The 27328-nt window shown below is 43.4% G+C and overlaps 1 protein-coding gene across 12 annotated transcripts in view; it reads left to right on the forward strand.

Moving 5' to 3' along the window:
- EML5 (EMAP like 5) overlaps positions 1–27328 on the forward strand; it is a 266795-nt gene that overhangs the window by 119888 nt on the left and 119579 nt on the right. For 9 of the 12 annotated variants that reach the window (XR_008313699.1, XM_053285479.1, XM_053285478.1 and 6 more), the window contains 4 exons: positions 1273–1440; positions 7005–7111; positions 15304–15479; positions 26079–26265. Coding sequence is in view for 11 of the 12 variants with exons in the window: in XM_053285479.1 (XP_053141454.1) it covers positions 1273–1440; positions 7005–7111; positions 15304–15479; positions 26079–26265 (638 nt within the window). In the remaining variant the exon portion in view is untranslated. The remainder of the gene's footprint in view (positions 1–1272; positions 1441–7004; positions 7112–15303; positions 15480–26078; positions 26266–27328) is intronic. The other 3 variants (XM_053285472.1, XM_053285473.1, XM_053285474.1) reach the window with 1 other exon arrangement.

The raw sequence follows: 27328 nt of genomic DNA on the forward strand, positions 1-27328 counted from the left end.
ACACCATGCAAATGACACCCACACATGCATGGGCACCGTGTGTGCTGGTGCTGAGTGGGGGTACTTGGGGCATGTGCCGCCCCAGCAGGAAGCTGCATGGGACACGTGCCGCCTCAGCAGGAAGGAGCAGGTAAGGGCCTGCTCTCCTCTTTCTTAGAGTTCCAAATCCAAGAAGGTCTTCGAACCATGGTTCGTGCACATCCCTAATGAACAAACAAATGGTTGCTTTGGTTAGTTTTGTGTCCTAGTTTAGCAAAACAGTACAGGTGGCCCTTGTTACCCACGGTTTCAACAACTGGTTTTGCATATCGGTGGACGGGTCTTAGAGACCTGGCTTCTTTATCCGCAGTATTAAAATAGGCTAACATTTGCTATTCGTGGTTTTGAGTGACCAGAAATGACTTCCTATGCCATTTCTGGCCACTTTTTACAGTGCAGAGCCATTTTGTGGCTCTCTCTCTCTCTCTCTCTCTTTAAACCGCCCCCCTCAATGATTTTTCAAGGAAAATAAGAGAAATGGGTGGTTGGGGGGCATTGCTGGAGAGCAAGGTACAGTACTTTATTTCTCTTATTTCTGCCTCTTCCTCACTTTTTTAGCCCTTTTTTGTGTAGGAACCTAACCCCTGGATTCCCAAATGGGTAAGATTTCGTGATTAGCTGTTTCCATATTTGCACCTATAGGCAAGAATGGAGCCCCCGCGAATAACGAGGGTCGCCTGTGAGGATATTGAAGTTATTTTATTATTTATTTATTTAATACATTTCTATATCGATCAAAATAGCAATAGCAATAGTAATAGCACTTACATTTATATATATTTTTATATATATTTATATATATATAAATGTCTCTCTATAGCCGGAGCTCTCTAAGCGGTTTACAATGATTTAGCATATTGCCCCCAACATTCTGGGTACTCATTGCAAAATGCAAGTTCTCTGCAGTATACTTGGTTGGATCCTAAGGAATTCGAATGAACTTCTGCTCATGGAACAAGCTTTTCCTCCTCCTGCTACTGTCTCTGTCAATGAATCGAAATGACTAAGAAAGAAAGTCAGTGGACCATCTGGAACAGTGTTTGATGGGGTACAGGCAGCTGTAGCTGCATAAAAAGTTAGCAGAAATCAGGGCCCTCGCCCTGTGCGAGTAGAAGTGAATTTCCAGTCATGCAAGTCACCACTGGATCCAAGTCACTGTACAGAACACTCTTAAAATGATGTTTTTAAGATATAAGATCATTAGGAACATAATGAAACTGATATTTTTTACAGGGGCAAAGTTTAAGAAATACCTTGGTCATTCAGCGCATGTGACAAATGTCAGGTGGTCACATGATTATCAGTGGGTTATTTCTATTGGTGGAGCAGATCATTCTGTTTTTCAGTGGAAATTTGTTCCTGAAAGGAAGCTGAAAGATGCTCTTCACATAGCACCACAAGGTGAGCAATGCATCAATTAAACTGAGTTTGAAAATAATTTGAAATCTTTTAGTGATGTGTCTCTTATTGTGATATTTCATTCTTCTATGATTTGAGCCAAATAATAACCTAAATATTAGGGTTGTGCAAGTTGATAAAGTCAGGTTAGGATGTCAGATATCCCAGCCCAGATATCCCAAGGAGGCAGCAGAACAAGGGCAATTGCCTCTGATAACACAGTGGTGATGGGGGCTCTTTAATTGCTGACCCAGTGCTAGCACAGGGACAGCTGGGTAGCTGAAGAGACTCTCAGGAGCATCCAGAGGCAGGTGGGGGGTGACGCAGAGAAGCCTGGGAAAGCATGTGGGGCGGCTGGGAGAAAGCATGGAATGGCAGCATACTGTGCTTCTGCTCAGAGCTTCTCTCGTGGAGAGCCCCTTGTAAAGGCCAAGAGGGCAGAGAACTTAACAGTTGCATGACAGGCAAACATTCAACTGATGCCATTTTTTTGTCTGTCAACGTGCATTTGTTAAAATCTGTGCAACTGTTAAAAGTCCTGCACATCCTCTGGGCCTTGCAAGGAACTCAGCAGCCACTTCTGCATATGAGGTACTGTTGAGATAACTCTTCCATATAAAGGGTTTTTTAGCTTTCTGGGAACTTCTTTTATCCCAGTCAGACCCTCTTTAACATGAAACAAACACTCTCTGAACGTTGCCAGGGTATTTTTTGGACATATTATGGGCATGGACTCTCTTCCTCTTTTCTACGTAGCTTTTATTGTCTAACAAAATCTACTTATGAACATTATAATACTTATAAACATTATAATACTGGCATTATAAAAACAGGCTCTTCTCAGAAAAGAATAAAAAGTTTACATTGAAAATGCTTGCATCAAAAAAAATTTGACATCACAAAAAAGGCTTGCATCAAAACAAATTCATGTTAAAAAAAGATCTTCTTTAAGAATAAGCAATAATAATTTAATAAACAAAGGCATGAAAAAACCCCTCTATCTCGATCTGAAAGATACTTGAAACTTTCAAGTTTCACGAGCCATTCATGCACCCACCAGCGGGGTCGGGAGCAGTTCCTTTAAAAAGAAGATAAGGAGCTCCTTACCAGTTTGTCCCTACCCGACCACTTTTCCAGTGCATGCGCTGGCCATGTGTATGCCAACACCACACAAAGGCTGTAGGGAACAGCATCACAGCCCTACACAGCCATTTGGAGAGCAGGCTCTTGAAACAGATAACCAGTCCATTCTGCTTCTTTAAAAGTCAATTTTCTCAGCCAGCCCTAGGCTGGCTGTCCAACTATCTAGTCAGCTCATGATTAAAGTTTCTTCTGTGTGTGCACAGAAGAACACTGCACTTAAATGGAGAGCATTCATTCCACTTGCCCCTCCTAATTCAGATTAATTTAGTTATTAGTCCTTGAGATATTTCTCCGCACGGAGACAGAAATATTGTTTTGGTTAATTGCGTTCTTTCTCTTAGTTCAAGTCGAACTGGTCTCTTAACAATGGCATATAAGGCCTTGACACGTATACAGAGAAACTGCTGAAGTGTCCATTCATGTGCTCAAAGGCTATTCTTTGCAGCTTCCAAGCAGCTCTGCCACAAAAATGACTCCTTTCATGTCAAGCAGGAAGGCCAGATTAGTCCAGAGTTGCATTTGTCCATGACAGTACAAAGTTGGAGCGTTGTAAAAACCAAACAGGACCACTGAGCCCTAGCAGTTCTGAGGTAAAATGAAGCAAAATGCAAGAAGAGGTCACTATTATATAGAAGCAGCAACTTTACCATTATTAAGCAATTGAGAGGCCTGTGTGATAGGACAAGCTCTGTCTACCTCAGAGACATGAATTAAGCCATTCAAATGTAATAGTTGCCCTTTATTTTCAAGAGAATTCTCCTGCCCTGAGGTGAAAGGGGTGGATTTCATCAGCCCTGACAGAAATTCTTCTCTGCTGTTTCTAGGGCAAAAAGACCCCAAAAAATGAGAAACAGGCACTGTCCGCCCCTCCCTTTTCTACACAGTCACTCCCTCCTGTTTTTTTTAAAGATGAAGAAAAATCAAATAGAACTACTGGTATACCCCCCTTATACTGGCATGCCATATGCGACAGTGGCTCTTTGGGGAGGGGAGATTGTTTGTGTTATAGAACCAACTCTGATATTAACCTTGTGGTCTTCACTTCCCTCATTTCCACTCTTATGGAATCTTCATTGCCAGCAAAGAAACATACAGTCATGCAGGAATCAATACATGATAGATTTCCTGAATGTCATTTCAAGGGGAAAAAATTCTTTTCAGTCATTTTTAGGAATCAGGGTTAAACAATTCACACAAACTGAATCAGTCCTCCCAGACATTGTAAGCAAGTTGAACAGTGCTGATGTCATATTTACCTCAATCAGGAGAGCATGTTTGCTGTGCTAGGGAAATGTGAATCTTCAAACAGATTTTTAAACAAATTACTACACTTCAGACAAAAAAATTGCAACACTACTTAATGGTTAGCTGCTTAATGGAGTAATACTACTAAAAATGCTATATGAGATTTAGGAGACATCCCTATTCCTCCATCATTCCTCTCTTGTTTGTTCATTTTCTTGAGTTTATATTCTATTTTTTACTCTCTCCATCATCTCAGTTCTCCCTCACTGCTGGAAATATTGTCTTTACTTAGTGTTATGAGTATCTGTCTTTATTGAATTATGAAGTGTTGGTTTATTTCTTTATTCAAAACATTTTTATACCATTCTTCAGTTCACAAAACATGTAAGATAGTTCACAACAATTATAAAAACAATATCAAATTAAAACAAATAAATTACCAAAACAATGTTAAGCAGAAGCATAAAAGCTAGATCACATGTTGGAAGGCCTGAGTAGATAAACAGGTGCCTGGCACCAAAAAGATATCAATCTTGGCAGCAGGCAGCCTCTCTGTGGAGGACATATCTTATGTGAGGTGCCACAATTGAAAAGGCCCTATTCCTGCTCACTACCAGCCTCACTTCAGAAGGTGGGGACATGCTGAAAGTCTTCTTAGGAAGATCTTAATATTCAGGCAACTGTATGTAGGAAAAGGACACCCTTTAAGTACTTGGGTCTCAGGCCATTTAGGGTATTAAAGGCAAGCACCAGCACTTTGAATGATGCTCAGAGATGGACTCACAGCCAGCTTTGTTATTAAACAAGTTGTTTAAGTAAGAACTAATCGACCTGCTTTCCTTTCACTATCCCTACAACTGGACTAAATGGTCCAAATTGGTTAGGCAGTTCACAAGCCAGCCTGCTTGCGCCTCATAGGAGCATAGGAAGCTGCCATGTACTGAGTCAGACCATAGGACCATCTAGCTCTGTATTGTCTATACAGACTGGCAGCGGCTTGTCCAAGGTTGCAGGCAGGAATCTCTCTCAGTTCATGTGTCTGCCATCTTGAATTGGGGTAGATGACATCATTACAAACCATGCCCTTCAGCCGTCCCTATGTGTCCCTACACCTGTAGAAATTTTTTCTCAAATAAGTTAGGCGGTTCACACATTAGCCCAATTGTGCCTCAAATGTTCGTGTGCCCACCATATTGAATTGGGATGGATTACATCAGCACACTCATTACAACTGTACCAAATTTGGTTCAGATCCATTAGGCTATCCACAAGTTAGCTCTCTTGTGCCTCAAACATTCACACATCTGCCATCTTGGATCAGGGTGGATTACATCATTACAAACTATACCATTGAGGTGTCCCTGTGTGTCACTCACTACAACTGTACCAAATTAAGTTCAAATTGGTTAGATAGTCCACAAGTTAGCCCACTTGTTCCTCAAATATTTACATGTCCGCCATCTTGAATCGGGGTGGATGACAGTGTCCCTGTTTGTCCCTACAACTATACCCAGTTTGGTTCATATTGGTCCTGTTATTGTGACGTTGATAGGACACCCATTCTCACATACGTGTAATGGCCAATTTAATGGAATGGCCAGTCAGTAACCTAGCAGCTGTATTTTGATTTAACTGAAATTTCTGATAAATCTTCAAAGGCAATTCCTTGTGTAATACAAATATGATCAATATTTATGTACTGCTTTTCAACAGAAGTTCCCAAAGCGATTTACATCAATATAAATAAATAAAATGGCTCCCTGTCCCCAAAGGGCTTAAAATCTAAAAAGAAACATGATAGATACCAGCAACAGCCATTGGAGGGATGCTGTGCTGGGGTTGAAAAGGGCCGGTTCCTCCCCCCCTGCTAAATAAAGAGAATCACCATTTTTAAAAGGTCCCTCTGCTCATTTAGCAGTGTGTGTAACATATTGAAGTAATCTAGTTTATAGATTATTGAAGCATGGATAACTGTGGCCAGGCTATCTCTTTCCAGAAAAGGCTGGCATATCAGCCTCAGCTGGTGAAAAATGCTTTGAACTCTGGATGTGGCTTGAGCCCTCAGTAACAAAGCTAGATCTATCAACACTCCCAGACTTCAAGCATGATCCCTTGGATAAGGGATCAGATAAACCACCCACAAACAGCATCTCTATCTGGACTGGATTAAGCTTCAATCTTTTCATCCTCATCCATTCCATTACTGATTCCACACAGTATTGAAGCTTGTCCATCATCAGAAGGCTGTGAAAGGAAAGTCAATGAAATTATGGATTATAGTAACTGAAAAAGAATCAAAATCTGACCCACAGTTTCAAAAGTCACATGGGAGTGTTCCCTTTATTTTGTCCCTCTGATGACATCACTGGAACAGTTTCCTTTCTTGCAGTTCAACACAAGCTTAAACTTCTTCACCATTCAGTCTTAATTGAATATGCAAATCTTTCTTGTTTTGTGCCAACACTAGATATTGATAAATCAGGGGAAATAACCTTTTAGACACTACCTATAGAGCATAAACAACTGCGTAGGAAATTTGGACAGCCATAATCCCATTTAGACTTTCACCTCAACTGTTTACTTACGTAGAATATTTATACATTTAGAATTGAAGAAGATAAACTGGAAAACAAATATTTGTTTCTGATGTGTTCTTAAGATTTGAGCATTCTTGGGACTTCTTTTTTATTATTTGGTGAGGCTGTTCTCATGAGCAACCAAGCCCAGTCTTAGGCAGCCAAGACCCAGCGGCGCCACACCCAGTGCTTAAGCCTGGTTCATAGCCAAGGTTGAGGGCACAAACATACCCTTAGCTTGGTTCCTGGGATCAAATGTCACAAAGAGATGGGCACCTAGAGCCCGTCCTCTGGGGCGAATCCCCCAGTGCATTGCACTCAGCTTGTGGTGCACTGTGGGATGCTCGGAGGCCGGGATAATGAGTCCTGGCCTCAGAGCGATTCACCTGCTCTGTGTTGCGTGGAGCAGGCCTGATCATGTGGGAGCACATTCTGTGCTCCCACCAAGGACAGATCGATCATCTGGGGGGAAGGCAAAGTTTGCAAAGCCTTTCTCCCACCAGCCCAGTAGGTCGCATGAATGGCCCTAGTATATTTAGTTGAGTATTTTTATTATCTTTACTTTATTCTGTTGTTTAATATCAATTTTATTTTTTATTACAGAAAGCCTTGTTGACTCGAATAGTGAAGAATCCGATTCTGATCAATCTGATGTTCCAGAGCTGGACTCTGAAATTGAACAAGAGACACAACTCACCTACCGTCGACAGGTATTATGCCATATCATTAAAAAGAAGTACAATCCTCAAACCTGCTGCACTGATGTCCCCTGACCCAGCCCTGTCAAACATTGGGTTTACCTAGAATGTGGATATTGCACATTTCATAGGTTGCTCAAGAACCAGTGATACTGCTGTGATTGGTTAGAACAATTGCAATAACTGTTGGCCAGGACCTTTAAATGCTTCAAAAAGGGTTTTAATCTTTTTAAAAAATGTACTCCACCGTTTAATTTTATGAAGGAATTAAGGCAGCTTACACATACGATAAACACAACAATAATCAGCTACAAATGTTAAAATACAATCATGGCAGTGCATGGTTACTTCTCTGACTAGGAGTTTCTGCAACTATTCTAATCAGTTGCCGGAGCTGACCTAGTACTACATTAGAGTTGCATCAGCACACCACAGCAGAATTATTGACTGTGCCCATGGTGTATTTTATCCAGCCCTCTTATGTAGACCTCTGAAGCAAATGGCTGATCCTTGAAGTGATCTCAGTGTATTCACACCACTGGGGGATACATTCTAAAGCTTCACATGGCGCTCCCGATTCTGCCCACGGTGCACATGCATCCGTCAGAAGGGTGGGCAAAGCACTGCTTTCCTCAGCTCCTTTCCAAACGCCAACCAGTACAGACACCTTGGAAGGTTCTTTGCTTGGCTGGGGTTCGCCTCCTCAGCCATTTGGATAAGTGAGAGAAAAACTGTATTATTGTATATCTTCTTGAGAGAGAATATAATTGTTTTCTTGTTTGTCGGACAGTTTTCATGATGGACAGAAAGAAAAATAGGATTAAGAGATGTGGAAAATGTAACACCGCTTTCCCCTCTTCAGATCAGCATTCCTTGTGTCTTCTCCCTCCAGGAGAAGAACATAATTTTTAAAATCGAGTTTGTCGGTCCCTCCAGTATCATAGCCAACCACTCCTTCAGTGTTGAAGACAGTGACTCCATCTGCAAAGTCCTCTAAAGATATGGCAAACTCGACACCGACCTCTACTCGGAATACCCGAAGTCCAAAATCCAGTCGCCTTTAGACTCCAATGCCGATGTCGAAGGAAAATGTGCCGAAGCCCTCTTCCCCTACTTTGAAAGAGGTCAAACCAGGAAAGGCTAAATCTGAACTGAAATGGTATGCCAACTCTTCATCCATGGCTTCGAAGTCTACCACCTCCAAGAAAACAAAGTTAGACTCAACATCAAAGCCCTTGACATCAGAAAAATCTGATATGTCAAAACAGCTGACACTGGGGAAATCTCCGAAATCCAAGCACCTGAAACCCCTGCTGTCGATGTTGACACCCTTGCTACCGAAGGAAGTGTCGATATCAGGAAATGTGTTGCCGTCTTCGGTACAGAAATTGACTATATTGAAGCTGAAAATTGTGCCTATAAAAGAGACACGGCATGAAGGGATGCTGACTCTAAACTCCCTAATGACCAGCCGCTCGCTGTCGGTAATGACTGAAATTCCCCAGTGTAATATCTTGGCTCTACCTTCAAAGGCAAATGGGCCCTATCTCAGGATGTCTATACGTTTTCTCCATCCCGTCCCAGTATCATCAACCTCAGTGATACTGATGATGTTGAAGTCCTGAAGACCCCCCTTTTCCCCCTGTCACTCATAGCCATCTGATGGAAGATGAGAGAGATAATTTGATTGAGTGGGAAATTGAGAAGCCCTGGAGTTCACACTTGTATAGTCCTATGCACCCTACTTCATTAGTGGCACTGCCAAGGAGGGGACTGTGCCTATCAAGTCTTATCAGTCTTTTCCTTTTGACATCCTTCAACTCCCACTCTATCCTTTGATGGTTTTACACATACTGATCATTACACTCAACCTCTATGTGTAATGCATTACACTGACCCCGTAAGGGATGAGGGGATATTTTTATGCCCACAAGACTATCTTCATTCCAGAGAGGTGACGCATACAGTCACCTTGGGCTTGCGGTCATTCCATACAATTCAAGCTACAATATCAACACAGACTGACCCAGGGTCGCCTCTTGCACCAACCATTCCATTGGATCCACTACATCCAGTGGCACCAATACTTCCACCTGTACAACCTGTTTTGCCAGTTGAACCCCAAAGTCTGGCTTCAATATCCCCAGAAAATACACCACGAGGTACCCAGTCATTTGGTGAACCCTCCCCTGTTCCTGAGGTCCCTGCACTGGATTTGGACATGGACTCACAAACCAGTGAAGCCCCATCAGACCCGTCCCTGCATGATGAGGTGCTTTAAAAGGTCTCTGATTCATCTAAAGAGGAACATAAGAACTATCACATCTTGATCTCTGACATGGCCAAGACTTTGGGCCTTAGCCTTAAACAGGTCACCAAGAACATTGAAGGTCCCTTGTATAAGTTCTTGCAAACGTAAAAGCTTCTCAACCCACTGCCTTACCTATGCTGCCAGTCCTTTTACAGGCCTCCAAGCAAGCTTGGAAGAAACCATCTACTACTGCCCCCACTTCAAGACAACTTGAAAGTTGAAATGTACGAGGTCCAGGAAAAGGGTTGCAAATACCTCTTTAAACACCTGCAGCCCAACTCATTGGTAATAAACTATTCATCATCTTCTCGTTTGGGCAGACAACATGCAGCTCCGACAAGGAGGGTCGTAAGTTGGACTCCATTGGGGGAAGTTTCTATTCAACTAGCACACTTACAATTCGTATTGCTAATTACACTGTGTGCATGTTGCTCTATCAGCACTACTTATGGAAGGAGCTTGCTGAGACCAGGCCAGAAGACATGCAGGCTAAAGCCAACGGACTCCAGAATAGATCCACTGATCACCAGATAGCATATTAGCATGGCCCACCATCTGATGGGCTGTGAGTCGAAAAATATGACAGGTTCAATAGCTATGTGAACCCATCATGCCTGGCTTTGCTCCTCCACTTTGCAATATGAGACCAGGGAGAAAACTGAGGATTTCCCTTTTGAGGGTGAAGGTCTCTTCAACTCCAAAACTGATGACACCTTGGAAAAGGTGTTTTTTTAAAAATCAAAATTGACAGTGAAGTCATTTGCAGTCTTGACTACTCAGACTGGCTATCAATCTAAGCCAAAGCAGCCCTATGCACCTAACTCTGCCTATGGGAATATCGGTCTCAATACAAACCCACTGATAAGCATGACTTCAAGAAATCTTCAAAACACCCCGCTAAACCATATCAGCATAGGGGGAAATTCAATACTCAATGCCCCGAACAAGGCAAGAACTCTAAACAGAGTCTTTGATAACTTGGGCACTCCTTCACAAGTACCCATGATATCTCATCATCTGGACAATTAGAAACTCATAACTATGGACAAATGGGTGCTTTCCATAGTACAATTAGGCTATGCCATACAATTTCATACCCTCCTCTGGTTCATGGGTATACGATCGACCACTCCTACTCCCACTCTACAAGTGGAGGTGGTATCACTTTTGGAGAGAGATGTGAAAGAACCCGTCCCCCAGCCATTCCAGGGCAGCGGGTTCTATTCCAGATATTTCCAAGTGCCGGACAGAGGAATTTGTCCTATTCCAGACCTCCGGGCACTCAACAAATTTGTATGGACGACCAATTTCCACATTATCTCCATTAGGGATATACAAATCAATTTGTACCCAAATCTAGCTGATTCAGGTGATTTGGAGGCAGAACAAATTGCCCTTGTGGTTCATTGGCTAGATTCAGGTCCAAATCCTTGTAGAAATGGAGTTATGGAGCAAAATGTATGGTCACTATTTTTCAAGTGTTTGGATTCTTTGGTGTATAATAACTTTTCCTCAACGAATCCCTATGAAGTTTCATTACACAGCTTCATTTCTTCTATTCATTTTGGCTGCCTTTGGACAGTGCCAACTGTCAACTGCCATGTGCCAACTACTAACTGGGCAAAGAGACACCTTTTTAATGTGGTGATTCTCTTTATTTAGCAGGGGGAGAGTAACTGGCCCTATCCATCCCCAGCACAGTACCTCCAGTGATTGTTGCTGGTGTCTATCTTGTGTTTCTTTTTAGATTGTGAGCCTTTTGGGGACTTGGATCCATCTTGTTTGTTTGTTTGTTTGTTTGTTTGTTTGTTGTTTCGGTGTAAACCACTTTGGAAACATTTGTTGAAAAGCCAAATATTTGTTGTTGTTGTTACACTCCCCCTCACACCCACAAGACAGTGGGGTGCTACTCAATTTATGTTCTAGGATTTTTTTTAAAGTGTTTAGACTCTTTGGTGTCTAATAACCTTTCCTCATAATGAGTCCCTATGAGGATTCATTACACACCAAAGAGTCTCAACACTTCAAAAATGCCTAAAATATAAACTGAGTACCCAGTGGGTTGTGGGGGTCATTGGAACATGGGATGCTACTAATTCTGCACTCCCACCTGCAAAGCAGTGGGGTCAAAATGAACAGAAGAAATGAATGTGTGTAATGAAGACACCAAAGAATCTAAACACTTCAAAAATTCCTAAAAAACTGAGTACCCCAGTAGGTGGGGTGGGATCTAGTTGACACATGGCAGTTGACAGTTGGCACTGTCCAATGACAGTCAAAATGAACAGAAGAAATGAAGGCGTATAATGAATCCTCATAGGGATTCATTATGAGGGAACTCTTCACAATTCCTAAAAAATGAACTGAGTACCCCACAGCCTTGCAGGTGGGTGGGTATGTAGTTGGCACATGGCAGTGGACAGGTGGCAGTGTCCAATGACAGTCAAAATAAACAGAAGAAATGAAGATGTGCAATGAATCTTCATAGGGATTCATTATGAAGAAAAATTATTATACACCAAAGAATCCAAAAACTTGAAAAATAGTGACCGCACATTTTGCTCTATAACTCTACTTCTCCAAGGGCTAGAGCTTAGCTTTTTCTTTTAAATTAAAGCTGGGGGTCTATGTTAGAGTTAGGATAGGGTGACTTCAAATCCCCATTTATTTCCTATGGCAGAAATATACAAAATCAGTAAAGACTTTTAAAAATCATTAAAAGTCAACCAATCGTTAAAAATCAACCATTAAAAATCATTCACTGCCTTGGAATTTGGGTGGTAAGTGGCATCCATGGGGACCTACCCACCACCCAAATGTGGTGCCCTTAGGAACTTTATAAGTGGTCTAAATCAATCCAAATCAAATCAAATCCAAACTGAATCTGAGGTGATTCGTGGGGAAAGATTAGGACACAAAACAAATCAGGGGTGATTCGATTCAGGCACAAATTGAATTGAAAAAATCAATTCATGCACATTTCTAATCTCCATTGCATCTATAATTCAGCTTCTGGTGGGAGACAGATGGCTTGTCGCCATCAGTTTAAAAGATGCTTACTTTCATGTCCGGTTCCATCAAAAACACAGGAAATAACTTCATTTCATGGTTAGCCCTTGAGCCTCTCAATACAAGGTCCTACCCTTTGGACTTTCCACTGCCCCAAGGGTGTTTGCCAAAGTGATGGCTGTGGTGATCGCCCATCACCGTCGCCTTGGTCTGGAGGTATACCCGTACTTGGATGACTGGCTTTTGACAACCCAGTCCAAGGACTAACTAGAGCAGGATTTAAAGATCCTTCTGCTCACCCTCGAAGACTTAAGCATCTATGTGAACCACAAAAAGTCAAAGATGACTCCTGCAAGGTCCATCCTGTTATAGGAGCCTTGTTGCATGCAACCAAATGAAGATTTTCCTTCCAGAAGAATGGATGATCAAGCTGCTGCATCATGTAAAACTGGCTGTCTCAGTCTCTACGAAGTCTGTGCACCAAGTACAAATTTTACTGGGCCAGTGTGGTTGCCCATGCGAAACTACGCATGCACCCCCTGCAACTTTGGTTTTTGAGGAATTTCAGTCTCCTTTACGGCTCCCCAAAACAGCTTATGTGTATACCACAAGCCATTCGAAACTCTCTCCTGTGGTGGTCCTTTTGGGAAAACCTGAAAGCCAAGATTCCCTTCCAACCACATTTTCCGCAGGTGATTGTGACTTTGGACACTTCCAACAAAGGGTGGGGAGCCCATTGCCAAACTTACAAAGTGAATGGGTCTTGGAACGGCATTCAGAAGCTACTCCACATAAATGTGCTGGAGCTGTTGGAATGCTTCCTGGGTTTGAAGGTCCTCAGGCCATTGTTACAGGGCAATGTAGTCCAACTTGTGATGGACAACACAGAAGCCATTGCATATGTGAACAATCAAGGGGTACTATCTCACCCCCCCATGCGGCTTGGCATTGAAGATCTGGGAATAGTGCATCCAGCATGAAATTCACCCCGTTGCAATCCACATCAAAGGCATTGACAGTGTGGAAGCTGTTTCGTTGAGCCGCACACTGCATCATTCGGACGCTCACTAATGGAGCGTGTCCATAACCTACCTGTTACCCATCTTCCACACATGGGGATTCCCAGAAGTGAACTTATTTGCGCCAGAGAATGTGAGATGAGATCTATTCTGTTCAACGGCAGCCGTAGGCACCAACTCCATGGGGGATGCCTTCCTCATTCTGTGGACATAGTTGCCAGATTGGCTTTTTAAAAGCCAAATTTTGGGTTACGGCCCATTTGACTCACAAGTATACCCCTTAGGTCCTATTCCCTTGATCCCGCATGTCCTCAACAGGATCATCCATCAGGGGACGGATTGCATTCTAGTCACCCTGGTCATTGGCCACATCAAGCGTGGTATCTTACTGTGTTGAGACTTTCCAGGGGCAGATCCTGACCCCTATGGGCTGCTCCAGACCTGCTGTCCATGCATCATGGACAGGTGTTGTATCCCGACATCAAGATGCTGAAACTCATCATGTGGAGAATCAAGTTGCTGAGCCCAGCAACTGACTGTTAGAAGAGATCCTCTTCAACAAAAAAACCCCAAAACCCTTCTATAAGGAAAATGTATGCTGCAAAGAGGAAACATTTCACATGATATGCGGCAGAACACTCCTTCTCGCCTACAAAGGCTACCATATTGCAAATATTAAAATATCTTTCTAGTCTGAAATTGACTGGTCTCTCTAATGCATCTATTAGGATCCATCTTGCCGCCATCTCCAGTTGTCATATGGGGATGGATGCCTCTACTGTCTTTTCCCATCCCCTTTCCGTGGGCAGAGTCAGGAGCACAGCACGAAGCTTTGGAATCTTCCCAAACGGACTCCTGCACAGGCGTGTATCCCTCCAGTGGTGTGAATACCTAGGATCACTCAAGGATAATCTGTTATAGGTAAGCAACCTGTTTACATCCTGACTAACCGAGTTCATGCATAACAAAGTTGGCTAGCACAAGAAGATTACATAGTTGTACTTCAAATGGGGATTTGTGTCATTGTTAGCCATCTTATTTATTTGTTATTTCTCTGTGTAAACCACCATGAGCCATTTTTGGAAGGGTGGTATAGAAATCGAAATAATAATAATAATAATAATAATAATGCTTTTGCAACATAGTACTCCTGTGCAAAATTTCCCTTTAAAACAAATGAGACATGCTACAGTTTGTGCGAGCACAAGTATGCTTGTAGTAGCAGAACACTAGTCTAGAATGCAGTCTCTAGATTTGGTGCAAGTATAGGGATCCACAAATTGAGGCTTATCTCACTAGCCAAATATTATTTGTGATCGCCACCAATCTCCTCTCTTTCCTCTGATTCTTTTCTGGCACACAGGCAGAGGTCTTAGGAGGGAAGTAGGTCTTCTGTCATTTGCAATGGGAGATGGAGATGGTAAGAAACAGTAGGAGCTCTCTCCTACTCCTCAGAAAGGATTCCTGTTCTTTCTTACCTTCTCAAAAATGGCAGTGAAAATGAGACCTCTGGAGAGGAGATTTGTGTGATACTGCGTATACTGCTCACCAGAGGGCTGGGGCCACTCGCCAGTGGTGAGCTGGCAAGTGGATTTGTAGATGCCTGTGCAAGTAGCTAGTGCAACAGCTTTGCACTAGCACAACATCCTTCCTCCAGCTCTTCATTAGTCAGGATGCCAGCTAGTGGAAATTTGTCCAAGTATTCCATGTGCTCAGAAGGAGCAAAAGTTGCATGTACTCATAATTCTTTATTCTATACTGTGATCAACTGTATTGCAATTGCTGTTCAGTGTTATTGAAGCTTCGTCCAGTATGCTATTCATGTAGAAAGGAAAGGAAATTGACTGAAAACCTCTATTCCTCAGAAAGATTTGCTTTTCAGATATGCACAATTACAGAGAACCTGTATATTCTCTGCTAAGGTTTACAAAGAAGATCTACCTCAGCTTAAAGAGCAATGCAAAGAAAAACGAAAAACTGCAGCTTCAAAAAGAAGAGAACGAGCTCCAATCAATAGTATAAGATTGCACTTTGTTCATGGGTATGTACACCTGAATTTTTGCTAAAAAGCAGACCACTTGCATTATTCTGCTTTACATAGATTTTGACATCTAAAATCTGAACTAGACATGACTTATGGAAACTTGTAATCTGGTCTCCCACTTGTCATCAAAAAGGTAAATGCAGCCATAGGGAAAGGGCATTCAGATTGGAACCACAGCACTGGGGTAGGGGAGTAAAGCTATTTTCTCCCTCAGTGAACGAATGTATCCTAAGTTTGGTTGCTCTTCCCACCTGCTTCAAGAAAGGGCCAGTCAGAAGGAGGCTTGCTGTGGCTGGTAAAGGAGGGGCTACCCCCTCGGCCTCCAGTTTTTGCTCTGTCTTGCCCTGAGCAGGCGCCTCTTTCATCAGCTTGGAGCAAACTTCTTTGACTGTTTTTCTCCCCCCCCCCTTATGCTTTTCTTTGTGTAGCTTAGCAACAAGTTAGCGGGGAAGGGAGATGGAAGCATGGCAGCACAGCTCTTCAGTTGCTGGAGAGCTGTGATTCTGGGTCTGCAGCAGCACATCGCAGCTTCTACAACATGGCAGCTCATGCCCATAGTCATGAGAGAGAGCCCTCCTCCTCTCTCTGAGGACTCTGCCGCTGCTTCGGTTTGCTGGCAGGAGTGCCAATGACTATCATCACTGAAGCCCATCCCAAGAAGCCAAAGGAGGTACTCTCCCTCCCCAAGGCCTCAGCTAAACAAAAGCCCTCAAACAAGTGGTCACGGATCTCTACTCCCAATACTCCTGGCCACAGGGGCTTGGTTATCCTGGAACCTGAGTCTGGAGGGGCCTGGCCAGGCATCTGGACAGCCGGAGCCAGCACAAACCACCAGTGGGCAGCACAGGCTCAACCAACTGAAGGGTGAGTCTTTAGCCCCCACAGCCCCCACACATCTGGTGTATCTGGCCCAGGGGAAGAGACCATGGATGAGATTCCCTTGCACATCCAGACTCTTCTCAGGTGACTGGTGGTGCAGAAACCTTTCAAGAAGCAACTCTCTGGAAACTGGAATCTCTCCAGTTTCCACCAATTCCATCCCAGGGTGTGAATTCCCACCATCATTGCCTCCAGGCCCCTCCACTGTCCCAGCCGGCAATACTAACCCTAGGGGGCACTCTAACATTAAGAGACCCAGGGAGCCTTCTAGTAATTCATCTAGCAGATTGGAGTGCTGGTCTCCAACTCCCCATGACTTAAATAAATTCTCCTTAATTTGGCTAGTTCACCCTTCAAGGATGGGAAGCTTCGCAGTGAAGTCCTTGACCTGGTCGTGGTTGAGATAAAAGATAACAAGTTGTTCTAGTAAGAACTAATCCACCTACTTTCCTTTCACTGTCTACACAACTGGACTAAATTTGGTTTAAACTGAGGTCCACAAGTTAGATTATTGCGCCTCAAATGTTCATGCATCTGCCATCTTGGATTGGGGTGAATGACATCATCACAAACTACGCCATTGAGTTATCCCTATTTGTCCCTACAGCTGCAGCAAATTTGGTTTAAATCGGTTAAGTGGTTCACAAGTTAGCCCACTTGTGCCTCCAAAGTCTACGCTTTCTCCATCTGAAATCAGGTTGGATGACATCATCACAGACTGCCATTGAGGTGCCCCTTTGAGTCACTCACTGCAACTGTACCCAGTTTGGTTCAAATGGGTTAGACAGTCCACAAATTAGCTCGCTCGCACCTCAGATGTTCATGTGGCCGCCATCTTGAACTGGAGTGGATGACATCATCACACACCACACCATTAGGGCATACCTATGTGTCCCTACAGCTGTAGCCAATTTGGTTCAAATTGGTTAAGTGGTTCACAAGTTAGCCCACTTACACGTTGAAAGTTTACTCATCTGCCATTTTGACTATTCCCAACAAGTGCAGGGTGGGGGCAGGGGTGACTTCTGCGGAGCTTGGCTCTCACATGGCGCCAAACATCCTCAGACGCGTGGTTCCACCAGATCACCTCCCAGGGTTATTCCCTAGAATTCTTCTTTCAGCCCCCAGACAGGTCTCTGCCATTCCCCAGGTACCGAAAGAAGGGCAAATACAAACTATTGTTATACGCCATTCAGCATATTTTCCAGATTTGAGCCATCAAACCAGTTCCTCCATCGGAACATTGAAAGGAGGTGTACTCAATCTTTTTCATTGTACCGAAGAAGAACGGAGAGTGGAGAGCCATTCTGGAATTAAAGTACTTAAATCATATGGATTCCCTGTGCTCCATTCTGATGGTAATTCAGAAGAAAGATCTCCTCACGTCAACAAGAAGGAGATATCCTCACTCACATGGTAGACTTTGTCGGCCACACTGAAGTGAATTCATGTCCTTCCACAGATCACAGGTGCAAATAATGATAGATGCCAATCTGTGGGGGTGGGGGGCACATTGCTTCCACCACCTAGTACAAGGCCAGTAGTTAGCAGTTGAGAGACAGCACATCATACAATGGCTGAAGTTGCTAGCAGTCCAGAACACGCTCTGGGAATTCCTCCCCATCATCAGGCACATGCATGCCCTTGTCAGGACAGACAATGCCACCACAAAGGCTCACATAAATTGGCAGGGAAGCACTAAATCTTGGTTCCTGATGCAGGACACAACACTCTTACTATCATGGGCTGAGGCCAAATTCCTATCCCTATCAGCAGACCATGTAAAAGGAGAACTGAACACAGTTGCAGGTTGGCTGAGCTGGTTCCAGTTCAACCAGGAGGAGTGGTCTCTCAGCTCCAAGGCCTTCCATCAGATACTGCAAGAGTTCAAAACACCTCTCATGGACCTGTTCACCATGACAAACATCCCCGTTTCATCTCCAGATACCAATTGATAGGAGCAGAAGACATAGACGCACTGACAGTACCATGGCCAGAAGGTTTGCTGTATGTGTTTCCTTCAACAGGTATCATTCCTCAAACAATTCACGGGGTCTACTCCCTTAGTGAGTAAATCATTCTATTTGCACCCAACTGGCATTGGCCGTGGTTCTTGAACCCGGTGACGCTTTCCTTGGAGGCATTTCTGAACTTTGGATCAGATCCTCAGTTTCTCAATTAAGTTCTGGTTTTCCATCCAGAACCAGAGTGGATGAAATTGTTCACTTGGAGGTTGAGCAGAGCTCATTAGGGGCTGGCAGTTATTCTCAAAGCATCTTGAGTACCAGCCTGGCCTCTTGAAGGCTGTCTACTAATAGAATCTACCAATCCACCTGGAAGACCTTGGTGGGCTGTTGAAAACTCAGTCAGTTTCTCCTTTAGTTGCGTCAGCCTCCCACTTGTTAGTTTTCTTGCAGAAGGGTCTGGATAGAGGGCTCTTTCCCAATACTCCCAGGCCTCAGGTGGCAGCCATTGCATCAGTTCTGGATGCAGATGGTAGCTCTGGCCTTACTACTAATAAATATTATAGAAGGTTCCTAAAAGGCACTTCCATTCTTAAACCTCCATTCTTAAGCCTTCCATTCTTAAGCCACAGGTTCCCTACCTGAGATCCGAACAGGGTCCTTGTGGCCTTGACCAGAGTTCCATTCGAACTGCTCAGGTCGGTTTCTTTAAAATTCCTATCCCTCAAGGTCGTCCTCCTGATCATGATTACAATGTAATCTGCATGCACATTACATCTGCACGCAGGGTGTCAGAGTTGGGGGCTATTTCCATTCACAAGTTTTGTTTCATTTTCCCTGACTATGTGCTCCTAAGGACAGACCCTACTTTATTGACTGATGATTGATTAAGTGCCGACAAGGTAGTGTCGACTCTAAGCGACCATATAGAAAGATTCTCTCCAGGATGATCTGTCTTCGACTTGGCCTTTAAGGTCCCTCAGTGGTACATTCATTGCTGTCATAATCGAGTCCATCCACCTTGCTGCTGGTCATCCTCTCCTCTTTCCTGCAACTTTTCTTAGCATTATGGACTTCTCAAGGGAGCTGGGTCCTTGCATAATGTGTCCAAAGTATGATAGTTTGAGCCTGGTCATTTGTGCCTTAGTGAAAATTCTTGATTGATTTGTTCTATAATCCATTTATTTGTTTTCCTGGCTGTCCTTGGTATCCTCAAAAGTCTTTTCCAGCACCAAAGTTCAAAAGCATCAATACTTTTTCTGTCCTGCTTCTTCAAAGTCCAGCTTCTGCATCCATAAAGTGTCACGGGAAAAATCATTGTCCAAATGATTCTAATCTTTGTAGGTATAGTCACATCACAGCAGCTAAATATCCTTTCCAAGGCCTTCCAAGTGCTACCAACCAAGTCCTACCAAGTGCTAGTCTGTGGCATATTTCTTGACTGCTGGATCCTTTACTGTTGGTGGTTGATCCTAAAAGGCAGAAGCTATCTACCACTTCAGTGTCTTCACTGTCAATTCTGAGGCTGGTTGCTGTACTTGTTACCATTAGTATAGTCTTCTTTACATTTAGTCATAGTCCAATTTTTTCACTGTACTCCTTGACTTTCACTACTAGAGCTTGCAGATCATCCGCATCCTCAGCTATCAGAGAAGTGTCATCAGCGTAGCGCAGGTTATTGATGTTTCTTCCTCCAACTCTAAAACCCTGCTCATCTTCTTCCAATCTAGCTTCCCTCAGTATATGTTCAGCATATATGTTGAATAGGTAAAGAGAAAGTATACGGCCTTGTCTTACTCCTTTGCCAATCTGGAACCAGTCTGTTTCACCATGTTCCATCTGGACTGTGGCTTCCTGTCCTGTGTATAGGTTTCTCATAAGAACAACCTTTATATGTAAAGTAAATTCTCTTTTTCATAGATCACAAGAACTCATGTTACCATCTTTCTGTCCCCACCCTTCTTCCCTAAGGAGAAAGCATGTCACACCTTGGATATACAGAAGGCTGTCAGGGTCTTTTTGTGGCATATCAAGACCTTTAGCGTTTCCAAATGTTTCTTTCCAAGATTGCTCTCTAGGTTCTAAGGTGTCCAGTTCCACCTTAGCCAGGTGGATCTGTCAGTGTATAGAATTGGCTTACTCTTACTCTAGTTCCACCCAAGAGAATTATAGAAAATTCCTACAGGAGTGCTGCAACTTCTGCAGCCATATCCACCTTAGTACTCTTGGTTGACATCTGTGGCGCCAGTACTTGGACATCCTTGCCTGCCTTCATAAGGCACCATAAGATTCAAAAATCTGCATCTGCTGATGCCTCATTCAGGAGACTGGTGCTACAATCAGTAGTTTCAAATTGAGGACCAGTCTCTCTCTCCTGCCTGGGAAGGTTAAGGTGCTTTTGCAGGTCCCAGCTTAGGATACACTCCTCCACTGAGGGAGAATGAAACATTGACACTTACCTGCAAGTTCATTCTCCTCAGTGGTAGAGAGTGTATCCTCCCCTCTCATGCATCGCCTGGCCCTTTTTGACTTCTGTCCTGTCCTGTGGGGCTGTTTCTTTTCTGGGGTCCTCCCTGTGGTATTGCATTCACAATAAGTATATTCCCTTGGGGGTGGGGTGTTCCTACCTCAGATTGTTGGTCATTATTTGTTTAATGTTATGTTGTTCAGCTTAAATCTATTTTTGGCTTAGCACTATTTTTTTTCCAGGGGCTCTAAGCTGGAGGCCAAGAGGGTAGCCCCACCCACATGGCCATGGCAAGCCTTCTTCTGATAGACCCTGTCTCAGAGCAGGTGGGAGGAGCAACCCAGTTTAGGATACACTCCCTACCTCTGAGGAGAATGGTCTTTCTGGTAAATGTCAACTTTTTCATTCTCTGTGCCATTTCCTTAAATAATCTGGGGCATCATTGGGGTGATTTTATGGGGTATAACGCCCTGAATGGATAGTTCAGTGCTTCCAGCATTGTCAGTGCTGCCCCACTGTCTCAAGTGCAACAAATGGAAACAGAGCTCATGTGCAGGAAATGCCAATCATGACCATTTCTGGACTCCATGAGGTTGTAGATAAACTGCAATGTGCAGCGAGCAACTAGACGTGTTCAGTGCTGCTTCAAACTGGAGAGTCCCTGCTCTCTCTAGATCAGGGCTGCACAACTCAAATGCCCTAGTGGGCTGGAACCATTCAGAACTTGGCGTCCAGGGGCCGAGGTAAATTTTTAGCACATTATTACATTCAGATTAAAAATATTATTAGCTACCTGTGGATCTATTCCCCCTGGCAATGGACCCATTGTTTTAAACAAGGATAGTGGCCAGAAAATGGGTTCTGTCCCTGCTCAATCAGTGAGGCCCCAAACTGAGCCAGCGTGGTGTAGTGGTTAGAGTGCTGGACTAGGACTGGGGAGACCAGAGTTCAAATCCCCATTCAGCCATGAGACTTGCTGGGTGACTCTGGGCCAGTCACTTCTCTCTCAGCCTACCTACTTCACAGGGTTGTTGTGAGGAGAAACCTAAGTATGTAGTACACTGCTCTGGGCTCCTTGGAGGAAGAGCGGGATATAAAATGTAAATAAATAAATAAAATAAATAAATAATACCAAGTCCTCTCTTCTCCGTAAACTGTTGTTGTTTTCAGGCTGCAATCCTAGGCATGCTTTCATGAGAGTAAGCCTCACTGGGATCATGGAACATATTTCTGAGAAAACATGCATAGGATGGTGCTATAAGGCAGTTTCCAGCTCCTGTGATGCTGCAGGATACCTGAGGGCCAGTCAAACAGTCCCTGCGGGCCGAATCCGGCCCTCGGGCCTTACGTTGTGCAGGCCTGCTCTAGATGGTTTCTGCTCCATAAAGCAGAGGGAGGGAGCTACTGAGTTAGATGGAGAAGGCAAGGGCAAATGCCAAACACTGCAATGAGGAGCAGAGGTAACTGAAGGGACACACAAACACTGCCAAACAGCATAAAAGCACTGCCCCAAACATTCATGTGATTAAAGCAGTTGAGGCTGTTCTCGTGACCACCCTAACCCAGCCTAGGGCAGCCCAGGCTGGGCTAGGCTGGTCATGAGAAGTGGCAGGATCCTCGTGGATCCCTCTGCTCCCCACCCGCCTAACCCTCTAAACCAGGCATCCCCAAACTGCGGCCCTCCAGATGTTGCTGAACTACAACTCCCAGCATCCCTAGACACAATTTTTTGTGGCTGGGTATGCTGGAAGTTGTAGTTCAGCAACATCTGGAGGGCTGCAGTTTGGGGATGTCTGCTCTAAACAAACCTGACTGCTAGCCAAAGTTAAGGGTGTACTCACACCCTTAACTCAGCTGCCAGGTATTGTGTATCTCCTTGGGCTGAGTTCAGCCCGAGGAGACACAGAGACGGGCACATAGAGTGCCTGTCTGACGGGGGAATCCTCCAATGCAATGTGTGTGCCGTGCATTGTGGGATGCCTGGAGGCTGGGACAAGAAGTTCCAGCCCCAGATCCCTCCGCCCTGCTCCGTGCTTCACAGAGCTTCATGGAAAAGGGCTGCCCATGTGGGGACATGGAGCACGCTCCCACCACCTCCCCCTTGATAGTCAGTGGGGAAGGTAAGATTTACCCCACCTTCTCCACCCCCGACCATCTGCACAGCCTGGTGATTGCTAGAATCGCCTCATGTAACAACAGTGCACCTTTAATAATAGATGAAGTTCTCTCCTATGTAAAATGCTGTGATAGGGGTGGTGGAGAAAGCTGCATTTGTGGTATTACAGCCTGTCATGCATCTAAGAGCACAGGAAGGAATCCTGACAAACTAATAATGAAGTGGCAATTCAAGTTGTAATGTTAGGCAATCAGTTGTTTGTTTATTCTTAGAAGCCTCCCCCCACCCATTTTTGCAGTCTGCAACCCAAAGTGGCTTATAGTAGATCTGCCAAAGCAAAATCAGGAAAAATTGGCAAAAGCATCACAATAACAATTTTAAAAATTCCCAGCCTACAACAGAGCAGGTTCAAAGCTGCAGAAACTGTTTTTATCCTTTCAAAATAAGAGCAATATGTTCTTAGAAAAATCAGTCACAGTCAGACTGGTTTATCCTTCTCCTTCTGTTCTATATGTTGATTAAATAAATAATAAAAAAATATGTTACTTATATTGAATATTCACTTCTAATAAATCTATACATATGTTATATACTGTATATTAGGGCTGTGCACATACCAAAAAATCAGATCCAACCCAAATCCAATCTGATCTGATTTTGAAAAAATTGAAATTGGATTTGTTTGCCCCGTGCGTGTTGGATGTCAGTTCAGAGTCTGATTTCTGGTCAGAAATCTGACTTTACCACAGATTATTCCCTGTAGAGGTCAATGGAGAAATCGAAAAAAAATCATGAAAAATAAAGGGCTGGGCCCAGCACTATGATATTTGGCATAGGTAAAATACAGGATGGAAGGATTCTGTGTAGTGAAGTTCGTTCGTTCGTTCGTTCATTCATTCATTCATTGAAGTTGAAGAGAATTGGTAAATGTCAATTGTTAATGATATTTGTTTTGTTTTATGAGGCATTCTTGTGCAAGAACACCTGTTTAGTTTGGCATAGTGGTGTCCTTATACAAGAGTACCATTCTGGCAATGGAAGACCAGTGCTCTTGAGCAACAATACCATTCTACCATTGCCAGAATGGTGCTCCTGTACAAGAACACCTCTTAAAACAAACAAACAAAAATCATTTAAAATTGCAGGATGGGCTGATTCAAGACACAGAGTCTTGCCAACCTATACTTCACATTTGCCGAATTTAGAAATTCTAGGCCCAGCCCCTTATTTTTCCTGAATTTGTTTTTCATTTCCCCATTGACATCTTTGGGGAACAATCCAATTTTCTTTGTGTTTCAAAATGGCAGCTTCTGCCATTTTGTGCTTCCAATAGTCCAACATGGAATTCTGATATGAATTCCAACATGAATTCTGGCAATCCCAATCCAATCCTGCGGAGTGGTATTGCATCAGAATTTGGCCAATTTTTTACCAGTTGCAGTAATGTTGGCTCAATTCTGACATTGCTGGTCCGACTTTGAAGAGGCCTTCTCTCTCTCTCTCTCTCTCTCTCTCTCTCTCTCTCTCTCTCTCTCTCTCTCTCTCTCTCTCTCTCTCTCTCTCAGATATCTTATTATTTATGATATTTTTATCCTTTCCCTTCTCCAGGGAGCTCAAAGCAATATATACAGTCCTTTTCCTTTTTATCCTCATTACAATCATGTGAGGTCAGTTAGGATGAGTGGCTGGCTGAAATCACCCTGTGAGCTTAATGGCTGAGTAGTAAATCAACACTCTAGCCACTACACCATGTTGACTCTCTATTGGGCAGTTATGCACAGTATTGACAACACAAGAAAAAGTCCCAATTTTAGCTGTGGTGGTGTTCATTTTATTGTTTTGTTAATTAAGGCTGCAATCCTATATTAACTCACTTTGGAGTACATCCCATTGACCACAATGGGACTTACTTCCAAGCAGACATGTATAGAATTGCACTGTAATAAGGAGATACTTACTTTCAAAATATCCAATTATTCTTAAAGGGATTCATGAGTGAGTTTAATTATCTAAAGTGGGGGACTGTGGGTGTGAGCCACACCCTGTGGTCCCAAGCATATTAAGCACCAAACCATGCAGCATCCCTTAAATAATCCTCGTAGAAGTTGTTTCCCCTGTTGGAATGTTGTAAGAGTTGGGGGGGGGGGGAGAAGCAGCAAAGGCCATGTTCTCCAACTGAAACATGTTTAAAGACTCTTCACATAATTGTCTCCCAGAAATACAGTAAAATTATTATATATTATTTAATTGTGCAAGCTATTTTCATATTTCTTTCTGTCTTCCATGGCTACCACCTGAAGAGGAAGTTGTTGCCGTCACCTAGTTTTTTCTGGCATTCTGCCATAGTAGAGATTAGGCTTGTGCACACTAGAAAATATTGGCTCAAATCCAAACCATATGGAAAATTGTTGAGAGGGCAAAAATGGCCCCTTCTGGCTGTCGGATCAGGTCAGAACCCCACATTTCTCTGATATTTTGTTGAAGACTCCCACGCTTTCTCTGCCTTCTTCCCATCTCCCTCCATTATCATGTGTGGGTCAGGGGACACAGAGGCGATGTCCTCTTTGCTCCCACAGAACACTGGAGACAGCTGCATTGCTACTTGCTTTTTATTGTAGCTTCTGGTTTAAAACATCTCTCTCGACTGGACTCTCTTGACTGCACCCCTTAAAAGAATGACACATCACAGTTCCCTGCATCTCTCTTGGGGACCTAAAAGAACTTAAAGGGGGAAAAGGGGGTGTTCTAAAATCAGAAGCTGAAACAAAAGGCAAGTGGTGAGGCAACTCTCCAGTGCTCTGTAGGTGGGAAGAGGACATTGCATCTGCTGTTTCCTTGCCACCATGCAGTCCCATCAGGAAGGGGGATAAGGAGAAGAAAGGAGGAGGGACAGGTCCTGTCAGATCCAACAGGCATACTGGAACTCTGATAGAATTTCACATCAACAGTGGGGAACTCAGAGGTTCTATCTAGTGGAGCTCCCTACTGTCTGTGCAGAAATCTGTCCAATAAAGACCAAGGCGACTGCACAGCCCTAATAGAGATACTTTATAGTTTGGAATTACTTTTGATGAAACTGTTATATTGAGAATCATTTTGCTTAGTTTTATGTAACTAAAAAGCTATGTTTACATTATGCATGTGCTCTTAGTGTCAAACTGTTTTATTAGTTACAGAGGCTATGACTGTCGGAGTAATTTATTTTATACCCAAACTGGAGAAATTGTATACCATGTTGCGGCTGTGGGTGTAGTATACAATCGACAGCAAAACACACAGCGCTTTTATTTGGGTCATGATGATGATATTCTCTGTCTTGCTATTCATCCCTTAAAGGACTATGTGGCAACTGGACAGGTAGGATTCATGATCAGATTAACTTAACGTCTGTTACTTTAGTGAGTTTGTGTTTTCTGCATCTCTGAAAACCATCTGAAAGCCGGCGTGGTATAGTGGTTAGAGTGCTGGACTAGGACCGGGGAGACCCGAGTTCAAATCCCCATTCAGCCATGATACTTGCTGGGTGACTCTGGGCCAGTCACTTCTCTCTCAGCCTAACCTACCTCACAAGGTTATTGTGAGGAGAAACTTAAGTATGTAGTACACTACTCTGGGCTCTTTGGAGGAAGAGTGGGACTTAGTTATGGCACATGAGAAAAAAGAATAAACATATATTTTTCAACTACAGAAGCATTTATGCTAGAAGTCTGTAATATATGTATACTTGTAGGCATTGAAGTGATGCTCTGTTGCATATGTTGGTTCTGTGGCTGCAGGAACTGCTTTCTTCCATAAAGGGAAATGTTCCATACTCTCAGAAGAGCTTCTCCTTTGCATGTATGTTCAAGTGGCTGTATATACAAAGCCTCATGTGTACATTGTAGGGATGTGCACGAAACAGATTTTGCATTTTGTTTTGAGCACGAAACCAAATGCAATGGCTGAGACATCAAAATAGCAGCTGACCTGGCTGTTTCAACGAAACAAAAACTCAAAATGTTTAGAGTGTTTCAGCCATAGGGAACAATGGGGAAACTTGAAAAACCACATTGTTCCCCATGGGTAGCTCCTAGGGACACCAAAGTGGGTTGGGTGGTAGGGCATGATTTATTTGTTTTATTATTTATTATTAAAACTTTTATACCACCCATCCAAAAGGCTCAGGGCAGTTTACTACCTACCACCCATCCCAATAAAATTAAATAAATGGGCAAGCAGGCAATTTTAAACAAATTTTTAACCTTTTCCCCAAACCTCTATAGGATCCTAAGGTTTTTCTTGGTAAAGGTTAAAAATTTGTTTGAAATTGTCCACTTGCCCATTTCTTTTGTGGGCTGGGTGGTAGGTAGCACCCATCATGCCCTACCACACAACCCACTTTGGTTTCCCTAGGACCTACCCATGGGGTACAATGGGGTGT

This window comes from Hemicordylus capensis, chromosome 1, assembly GCF_027244095.1.
Source record: "Hemicordylus capensis ecotype Gifberg chromosome 1, rHemCap1.1.pri, whole genome shotgun sequence".
NCBI classification, from domain to species: Eukaryota; Metazoa; Chordata; class Lepidosauria; order Squamata; family Cordylidae; genus Hemicordylus; species Hemicordylus capensis.